Here is a 10,535-nt window from a genome sequence, read left to right on the forward strand (position 1 = left end):
GTTTATGCATCGTGCTGTGAACTCACCCCACTTGTTGCCGACCAGAACCGGACAGGCAGCGTGTCGGGTCCGATAGTCTCCTTCTCCACTGGGGTACAGATTGTACCAGAACACCGCCGTCCCCTGGTGACACAGACAGGAAGTTCTGTTTGCTTCCTCATATTTACCTAGTTAAACAGGAAGCCGGACCCGGGACCAAACACAATCTCAGAGACCGACAGGGAATCCAGCATCGAGGTGGTTTTCTTGCCGGGTTTGGCTCCTGGTCAGTTAGCTTAGCTGCTAACAGCAGTTAGTATAAAACAGGACTTCCTGTCTCTGTTGGACAGATACTGGAGGACAGGAGACTCACAGACAGAGGACATACAAACACTGATACTGACTTTAACACAAACAACACAAGATACCGAACAACTGCATACAAATATTAAAATATAAAAATATAAAACATGAAAAGGAGAAAATAAAAAAGGAAAAAAGAAAAAGTTAGAGACCTTTTAAAGCAGCACTGTACCTTTTTGGGCCAGACAGCAGCTCCTACATCAGTGAAGACTGTGGCGCCCCCTGCCTGCACATCACTCATCTGCAGCATGAAGGACACAGTTCATCCATCACAAGCCCAACTTCAGCAGCACACAGACACTTTCAAAATAAGATCAACACACAGACACTTTCAAAATAAGATCAACACACAGGGATTCATACTGACGTAAAGCAGCCAGGTGGCGATTCTGTTTCCTGTCCCCAACTCTTCGAAAGCGTCTGGTTCGTCTTTCTGAAAATACAAAACAACAACGATTACACTGATAAACAGGAAGGAAACGTAAACAGGAAGGAAATATCAGCCGGTGGTCGTTTTGTGTTTGTAGGGACAATTTATTTGCATAATGTTTGACAGTCAATAAATATGATTATTTCCAACATTGAATAGTGAGTAACAAAGTAAAGGATCTTATTAATGTGAGCTATATCACTATACTTTATACAAACTGTGATTATTGGTACAAACTTATGTTCTATACTGTTAATAAGTAATAGTATTACTGCTGCTAATAATATTTTATTATAGATTAATCTGACAACTAAAACACCAAAACATTTATTTTATTACTTAAATGTTTTGATATATGACGAAGTAAAGTAGAATATTTCCACCTTTTATTTTGTAATTTATGCAAATATGCATCAAACACCATATAAATAATAAATAAATAATAAATCTTAGTTAGAACTAATGCTGTTGCAGTGTTCAGGTGTCCACATACTTCTGGCTCTTTGTGTTCCTCCAACCAAGAAGAAGAAAACTTTATTTACCCGCCCAAAGTCAAAGTGAGGTTCGTACTGTCCTCCGACTCCGTAGTTCGCCACCTGCATGAAATATAAACGTTACCACATTAAAGTTTGAGCCTGAATCAGAATCAGAATAGATTATATATAACACAGTAATATATATATATATATATTATATATAACACAGTATAATATAAAGAGTTAGTTTTTAGACCACATTTGGATACTTAAATAAAGTTTATTGTTGTTATCAACCAGAGACTTTATGTTTGTCTGTAATCTTAAATATTACAGTTACACAGAAAACATGAGAGCCAATCAGCTCTGTGCCGTCTGTTTTTACTTCCTCTCTTCAGGAAACTGGATCTGAACCACAAAAACGTTATTGTACGAACTGAAATGTGTTGAACTTTTTTGATCCATGAACAGCACTGAAGATAATTTAGATCTTTTTATAAACATTAGGACCCATTTGTGTCTGGCAGTGAATGATTTAAAGGAGCAGTGTGTAGGATTTACTGGCATCTACTGGCTTCAGATTACGGCTAACTGAACACCTCTCGCGTCTATAACTGACGACCTGGGAATGAGAACGGGTGAGAACACCACATCACGAGCCAGTGTTCGGTTTGTCCGCTCCAGGCTCCTGTAGAAACCGCGGTGAGCGTTACCTGCAGGTCCTCCGCCGTGGTGACGTCCAGACCGGTGATGTCCTCGATCCTCTGGTTGATCTTGTCCACCACCGGATGTTCAAACGCTCCGAGCCAGGCGCTGAGAGAGGAGGAGGAGGAGGAGGAGGAGGAGGAGGAGGAGGAGGAGCAAAGTGTGTCAGTATGAAGATGAAGTCATTGAACTGTGACGAGTTAACAAAAGTAAAACAGGGTGAGGAGGAAACAGAAAGAGAGAGATCCAGAGGAACGTCTGATGTTAAAGACTGTGTGAATGTTATGATGAAGGTCAAAAGGCGGATTTATTATTATTGAATTAGAGCAGTGGTTCCCAACCTGAGGGTCGGGGCCTCAACTAGGGGTCGCCAAAGCTTCACAGGGGGGTCACAAAGCCCTCTGGATTTTAAGTAGTGTAAGAAAACTTTAAAAGTGCTGACATATAGACTTACTGCACTTTCTTTAGATTACACTGTAAAACCAGATTTATAGTCGGTAATATAGTCGGTTTACTGGCTGATAGAAAAGGTTCAGTGTATTAGAGTAGCTTCAGTCCGGTGTACCTAATAAACTGAGTGTTAATCTGCTCCATCATAGTGTTATAAACCATTTAATCACTGATCTTTATTGGCCTGAAGAGTTAAAAATATCCAGTGTTTCACAACTTCAGAGAGAAATATTTAGTATATTATTAAAATATTTGACTTTCTCTTTAACCTTTGATGATCTGGTGACGTCTCTGTGTGACGCTGCCGTCCAGCTCTTACCTCTTGGAGACTCTGTAATGGGCCGTGGTCAGTTTGCCTGTCTGAGGGTCATGCACCGTGGCACGTCTGAGCTAGCTCACCAATCACATTATAGTTACACAGAGAGAGAGACAGAGAGAGAGAGACAGAGAGAGAGACAGGTCACTAGCTGACACAGAGATGCTGCAGGAGGCAACAGGAGCTTCTACTTAAAGCCTGTATTTATAAAACTTCATTGACTTTATGTGAAGCAGCGTGGGATCATGGGAGTTGTAGTCTTCACCACCATTGGCGTCATTGCAGTCAGCTTCTCCCGGTTAGGATTCCTTCAGTGTTCATGGTTCAGGAGGTTTCTACTGGGAGCCCAATGATCCACAGAGGTCTCCTCCTCTCCAACACAAACAGACCCGCTGATTAAAACCACTAAACACACTGAATAAAGCAGTTCCACCTTAAACACACTGAATAAAGCAGTTCCACCTTAACAATCACTGCTTCTCCCACGCTGTTGGACGACTTTTTAATCTCATAATTTAAACTTTTGATAAAATATAAAATAAAAACTTTTGAATGAAACCTGTTGCTTTTACTAATGTGTTATTTATCATAAGTAAATAATAAACAATGGAATTCATATTTGTTTGAAGGATTTAATAAGAACAGTTTGATAAATACAGGCTCTGAAATAAAAGCAGAAATAAAGAAAAGCATTAAGAGAATCTCCTGCTGCCTCTCGAGACTCAAACAGACGTCTTTGACTCTTTCCTCCCTCACACAGAAGAAACAAGCAGCTTGTTTCTTGGCAAGAGCAGAACGTCTGATAATCTCCAAAACCTCTAAAACGAGCCCTTCAGGTTGGCTCAGGTCGATACGTCTGTATAAATTAAAGATGTTTGGTCAGAAATTATCAGTGGAACCATGAAATGACTTCAAACAGATGTTCTGTGGACTAATTGATGAATGGACTGATGGTTTCAGCTGTAATTAAATAATAATAATCAGTGTGTTATTGCAGCCAATGGAGCGCCCCCTGCTGGCCATTACAACGCAGGTTTAAGACACTTCCTGGAAGCTCTATGTCCGCTATATAAACTGTGTATGGTCTTTACAGATCTGGGTAAGACTTTCTCACTATGCACCTCGGGCATTCAATTATCTGAATACACATTTATACCCACTGATTAATTAAATATTATAAATTAAAGTGTTTTAGTGTGAATTGTTCTGTATAACATGTATTTTAATATGTTGTGATTGTGTACCGCTGCTACCTCGGACAGGTCTCTCTTGTGAAACAGCTTTTTGATCTCAATAGGACTTAAATAAAGGTAAAATAAAACAATTTAAACTAAAGCCGTCAGATAAATGTAGATGTGGAGTAAAAGGTTTCAACGGGTTCAATTTAAGACCTTTTCAGACCATTAAGAATATCATTTAACACCTATTTTACATCCGTACTGGATAAAGAAGTACAAAGGATATTAAGTTAAATTAGTATTGGTTCTGTATCGGTTTCAGTTTGTTGAAGCATAATCAATTCTAATTTATCCCAAAAACACATTTAAATGACAACTTTATACAAGTAATTTTATTTATCTGTCACCTTTTAAGACTTTTAAAGAGTTTTTAAAGCATAAAATTCAGATTATTAGATTTTTAGACTCCTTAAGGCTTCCTGGAAAATACTCGGCAGCACTCGAGTAAACATTTTCTACTTCTGCTCTTGTCAGGACAGCCGACACAGACGGGGGACACAGAGGGGGGAGGGCAGCAGGAGGGTGGGACAGACCCAGCAGACGTCCCTCCTGCTCAGACGGCTCTTACCTCTTACTGATGCGGTAGTGGGCCGTCTCCAGCACACCGGTTACGGGGTTGGAGATGGTGGCTCGACGCAGCTGTGGAGCCAATCGGCCGACAGTTACACGGCACACTCATTTATACTGAGTGCGCTTCATATGTTCACCACAACACCCCCGGAGTCAACACTCAACACACCATCAGTGGTGGAAGGAGTACAAGTTACTCAAGTACCAACTCTACAATGCACAAATATATGTCTATCAATCAGATATATGTCAATCAATCAGATGTATGTCTATCAATCAGATGTCTATCAATCAGATATATGTACGTGGACGAGGCATTTTCTGTATAATGTTTAGTATTAATCAGTTATGATGTAGTTGATGGTGTCTCTATGTATCTTCATCCAGAGTCCAGGGCTGATCTGGCTGCCTCCTCATCTGCAGGTTACTTTATTGTTTAATGTCAGTGTGGTTGCTATCTGAGTGGATATGTTAGCCAGCTCAGGAGTTCCCCAGTGGTTTGTATTCTATAAACTCATCATGAACCTACAGCAGTCAGATTAATGTAGTGGAGTACAACTAGTACTTGTATAGTACTTGAGTAAAAGTACTCTTCTTGTAATCCCAGTTAAATGTTTGTTCTGTTAATGTGTGAATGTTTCCCACCACCAGCAGCAGACTGACGTCCTCTTCCATCGTGTAGCACTAAGTGTAACGTTAGCTCTGTTGTCAGCGGCTTTAAGAGCCTTGCTCAAGGTGGTGGGGTAATGAGGGGAACTGCCCCCGCTAACACAGACCCTCATGATGTTTAGCTGCAGTGCTGTTGTCAGTATGAAAGCCCCCCCCCCACTCACAACACAGGACAAAGGACACATTAACTGTGAGCATGCCACAGTGCTGCATGTTAAAGGTTCCCTGAAGTATTTCAACTGTTTACTGAAACAACTGTTGCTGGCAGATCTTCTAACGTTAGCTTCTAACAGACTGCTAAGAACTCCACAGGGAACCTTTAACAGAACCGAACCGGGTTCTTTAGGGACTGTGAGTGTACATTTGGACTCACCCTGGGTTTGGCCAGCTCTTTGACCTTCTCCATCTCCTTGTCCGACACGATGTCGTGGTATCGGACGATGCGGGGCCGGTCCCACTCGTCTTCCTGCTTCACCGGGGCGATCACGTATTTCGGGTGGCGATGGTTGTCGTAGTAACGGCAGAAGAGGCGGCTCTGCCTTCGAGGAGTCTGACAGAAAAGACGAGCAGCGTGAGTTCGGAGACGTGTAACAGATGTGAGTATTTCAGGCGTCTCGGTCCTCACCATCCGGAGGCCCTCGCCGCGGCACAGCTGCTCGTACTTCTTCCTCTCTGGCAGGTAATCGTCGGGCTGACTCTTCTTCTGCTTCGCCTCCTCCTCCTCCTCCCCTCTCTCCTCCGCCTTCTGCTGTTTCGCCAGCTGATACTCAAAGTACTTCAGGTTCCCGTTGGCTCGTTGGTGTGTCGGGTCTAACCGGGTCAGATGAAGTTAATATGTTCAGTAAGACAACGTGAGGTCCTCTGATATGAAATCAAACAGTGAGAGAAGGTTTCAGTTTTATTTTCCATGAGCAGCGTAAACGTGTTTCACCTCTTCTGTACATTGATAATCAACCTGCTCCTGAAACCGTCAGGGAAAGGTTACCGGATATTCTCTCCCACAGGCAGCCATTTTGTGCCTTTCACCTTTCCTCACATCTTTTAGTCTTGATGGTAAAATCACAAAAATACGTTCAAAATACAGTTTGAACTCAAAATTAGAGTCAATGACCGTCTGAAGTAGTTTCCCTCCAATACATGGACCATAATGTAACTCTCTGATGTGAGCATAGTTTAGTACAATCATAGGTTACTGACCGAGCTCCAGCAGCCTCTTGGTGAAGTCCAGCGCTCTCTCCAGCTCCCCCTGCTGGTAGACGGAGTAGCTCAGGTAGTCCAGGATGTTGACGGCGTCCACGGTGCCGGACTTCTCCCCCTGATCCAACTGCTTCAGGGCCTGAACCATCCACAGCTCCGTGTGGTAGTAGTCCGCCTCCGAGTACGCCACCTTCCCGAGGTCGTAGCAGTCGTCCACCGTCAGAACGCTCCGGTGTGAGGCCGCCAAGGAAGAGCCTGAGCAGGCGAGACGGGGGGAGAAAACTCCCTTAAATTACTACTGGAGTACTTAAAGAGTACTTAAAGAATACTTAAAGAGTACTTAAAGAGTACTTAAAGAATACTTAAAGAGTACTTAAAGAATACTTAAAGAGTACTAAAAGAGTACTTAAAGAATACTTAAAGAGTACTTAAAGAGTACTTAAAGAATACTTAAAGAATACTTAAAGAGTACTTAAAAAATACTTAAAAGAGTACTTAAAGAATACTTAAAGAGTACTTAAAGAGTACTTAAAGAGTGCTTAAAGAATACTTAAAGAGTGCTTAAAGAATACTTAAGAGTATTTAAAGAGTATTTAAAGAGTACTTAAAGAATACTTAAGAGTATTTAAAGAGTACTTAAAGAGTACGTATTGTTATGCCGACCTGGTAGCTGTCCGGTGGAGATGGTGTTGGTGTCCAGCTTGTAGGTGTCCAGCAGCCTCATCAGAGCTTTGGCGGCGCCGGTCTGGTCGTCGTCGTTGGGGAAGTGCTGCCTCTGGATGGTGAGGTTAGAGATGAACACTGAACGCACCACAGAAGAAGAACACACAGAGGAGTCAGTGTCACTGGATGACGGACATAAAACAAGAAATAAATGCGCCGTGTGGCTCTGGCGTCGGTCGCTTCGTGGTGTTGGCTGATTTGTAAACAGCGAGCTAGTTTCAGATAGAAACGTTATTCTAAATATGATTGTCAGTTATTTTACAACGGCCACTGGTGGCGCTGTTAACTACAGTTTAATGAGTGTGTGTGTGTGTGTGTGTGTGTGTGTACCATCAGACATGTCAGTGAGCACCAGGCTCTCCAGCTCCCCCCACTCTGTGTTGAGTCTCTTCATCAGTTTGAAGGCGTTCACCGGGTGTCCCAGGAATCCCTCGGGGTCCTGAGTGGCCGCCGCAGAGAGGACGTCCAGTTTGTCCGCCCATCTGAACACACACACACACACACACACACACACACACACACACCGCGTTCACATACACTGTACACTGCATGGTGTTCGTCACCATAGCAACCGTTAACAGTGAGACGTCTTACTTTTTAATCTGCTCCAGTTTGCTCTCCTCTGCTCGGATGTAGTCCTTCAGGGAGGTGACCAGGTCCTTCTCTGTGAACAGCAGGTCAGTCATGTGACCTGAGACAGAGCACACACACACGGTTTGTTACACAGAACCATCTGGGAAGTCGTTGAGGGAAACTGTCGGACGTTCACTGAAGTCAGTCGGGAGAAATCCTCTTTGATTTGAATTCTGGTGGTTTGGAGATTTTTGCCTCCAGACAAACACAAAGGAGGCGAATGGACGTTTTTAATTTGGGGGAACTGAGCCCTTAAAAACAAGAACGGTTGTATTTTAGGTTGATTTAAGAAGATTAAAGTTCACAGAGCGGGAAGAGGAACATCTACTCACCGATGGAGGTGTAGAAGTCATTGTGGGCGGAGGAGCAGGAGAAGAGGAGGATCAACAAGCAGCAGCAGGAAGACATCCGACCTACAAGGCAAAGTGTGATTAAAGCTGAAACTATGAGAAATGTAAAGATATAAATATGAGAAGATTCATACATATATACTATATATGATAATATATATGTGTTATATAATATTATAATGTAAGTGAGCTGTAGGACGGTCCATCATGGGTCAGCAACTCGTTGTTTCTCATGTTTATTAATCAAAGTGTGTAAATTAAAGGCCACAAAGTTCATTATGATTCTGTTTCATGTTTAATGTTCACTCATATTCTGCTGCTTTTTATAGTTTTTATAGTTTTAGCACCTTTAGCTCTTAAAGAGCCGTTATCTTGATAAAGTTAGTGGTTAGTGCGCTATAAATAAATGCAGTATTAGTGTGTTTACAGCAGTTCAAATGTAATTTTATGTTAAATATACTCACTTATAGCACTCTATCACAGGGTGGTAAACAGGTGGTATTTCATCATTTAAATATAAATTGAGATTTATTTTCAGAGGTTAAAATTATTTTAATTAAATATTGTGAGGGCTCAGGGAACTTTAAAGCCAACAGAGTTTCATTTTGAAATGAGAAAACCTGATGAAACATATATGCATATATATATATATATACATATGATTGTGTAATTAACATATTATACATTTTCAATGGAAAGAAAAGTTTATGTCTAAATTAGAAATAAAAGTTAGAATAATACAAACAAAGTCAGATGACTGAATCTAATCGTTATATTTAATGCTGAATTGTAGTTAGAGAGTGGAGATAAAATCCTATATTTTCAGTGTTTTTCATTAGTTTTTATAACAGTTTTAAATGATGTATGCACATTTTGTTTAATATTATGTATTAAACTATGGAAGCACATTTCTGCCAGTAAAATAAAAAACATAAGAACTTAATAATAATTTAAAAAATTAATCTTAAGTCAACATTATGAGATAAAAGTTGTAATTACAAGATTATTAGTATAATTATGCTATAAACAGTTGTTATTCTCTATAATTTTCAAGATAATTAATTACAATAATGAGATAAGACATGATTATGATATCTATTTAAACTAATAATTTACATCATGTTTTATTTTACTGGCATTAAAGTGCTTCCATATTACAGACATATAATGTAATAATATAATGCAATAATATAATAATAAAATGTAATAATGTAATAATATAATATAATGTAATAATGTAATAATATAATATAATGTAATAATATAATGTAATAATATAATATAATGTAATAATGTAATAATAATATAATATAATAATATAATATAATAATGTAATAATATAATATAATAATATAATATAATAATGTAATAATATAATATAATAATATAATAATGTAATATAATGTAATAATATAATAATATAATGTAATAATATAATATAATAATAATAATATAATAATGTAATATAATGTAATAATATAATGTAATAATATAATAATAATAATAATAATAATATATTATAATAATATAATATTATAATGTAATAATATAATATGATATAATGATATAATAATATAATAATGTAATAATATAATAATATAATGTAATAATACAATAATATAATATAATAATATAATAAAATATAATAATATAATGTAATAATATAATAATAATATAATAATATAATATAATGTAATAATATAATAATATAATATAATAATATAATAAAATGTAATAATATAATATAATGTAATAATATAATAATAATATAATAATATAATATAATAATAATAATAATAATATAATATAATGTAATAATATAATAATGTAATAATATAATAATATAATATAATAATGTAATATCATATAATAATATAATATAATAATATAATAATATAATATAATAATAATAATATAATATAATAATAATAATAATAATAATAATATAATAATATAATATTATAATATAATAATATAATATATATGTTGTTAGTATATTTGGCTCATTAGTGTTCACTGCTGTTTTATCTCATTATAAACTACAAACACTGAATATGAGAGCAGACAGTGTCCTAACACAACCCGCCTGAACCTACCGGAGCTCTTATTGCTCTTAACGGTTAACGGTTAACAGATAACGTTAACAGATAACGTTAACAGATAACGTTAACGGTTAACGTTAACAGACAACGTTAACAGATAACGTTAACAGATGACAGTGGAAATGATTAACTACCGTTACCATAAAATAATAAACTACCGGTACCGGATCGGTCTGTTTTATGACCCTCTGAAGTAAACCGGGGGGGGGGATCTTCCAGATAAAACAGAGTAAGAATAATAAAGAGTTCCCGGTTGGTTTTCCCGGTACTGACCGGACACAAACAGAGACGACGGGAGAGTTTGTACCGTTTTTAAATCGCTCTTCGGTTTCAA

General features: G+C 38.0%; 1 protein-coding gene across 1 annotated transcript in view; it reads right to left on the minus strand.

Annotated features, from left to right (window-relative positions):
• The window catches only part of LOC127360319 (prolyl 4-hydroxylase subunit alpha-1), a 17,501-nt gene extending 6,966 nt beyond the window's left edge, over positions 1 to 10,535 (minus strand). Inside the window, exons 1-15 of the mRNA XM_051394708.1 lie at positions 10,509 to 10,535; positions 8,082 to 8,162; positions 7,711 to 7,807; positions 7,447 to 7,598; positions 7,057 to 7,194; positions 6,394 to 6,648; positions 5,822 to 6,006; positions 5,570 to 5,746; positions 4,526 to 4,596; positions 2,723 to 2,788; positions 1,962 to 2,061; positions 1,315 to 1,368; positions 710 to 775; positions 515 to 583; positions 27 to 123 (exon numbers count right to left, since the gene is read on the minus strand). Coding sequence (XP_051250668.1) covers positions 27 to 123; positions 515 to 583; positions 710 to 775; positions 1,315 to 1,368; positions 1,962 to 2,061; positions 2,723 to 2,788; positions 4,526 to 4,596; positions 5,570 to 5,746; positions 5,822 to 6,006; positions 6,394 to 6,648; positions 7,057 to 7,194; positions 7,447 to 7,598; positions 7,711 to 7,807; positions 8,082 to 8,157 — 1,603 coding nt within the window. The 5' untranslated portion in view covers positions 8,158 to 8,162; positions 10,509 to 10,535. The remainder of the gene's footprint in view (positions 1 to 26; positions 124 to 514; positions 584 to 709; positions 776 to 1,314; positions 1,369 to 1,961; positions 2,062 to 2,722; positions 2,789 to 4,525; positions 4,597 to 5,569; positions 5,747 to 5,821; positions 6,007 to 6,393; positions 6,649 to 7,056; positions 7,195 to 7,446; positions 7,599 to 7,710; positions 7,808 to 8,081; positions 8,163 to 10,508) is intronic.

This window comes from Dicentrarchus labrax, unplaced genomic scaffold (genome assembly GCF_905237075.1).
Source record: "Dicentrarchus labrax unplaced genomic scaffold, dlabrax2021, whole genome shotgun sequence".
NCBI classification, from domain to species: Eukaryota; Metazoa; Chordata; class Actinopteri; family Moronidae; genus Dicentrarchus; species Dicentrarchus labrax.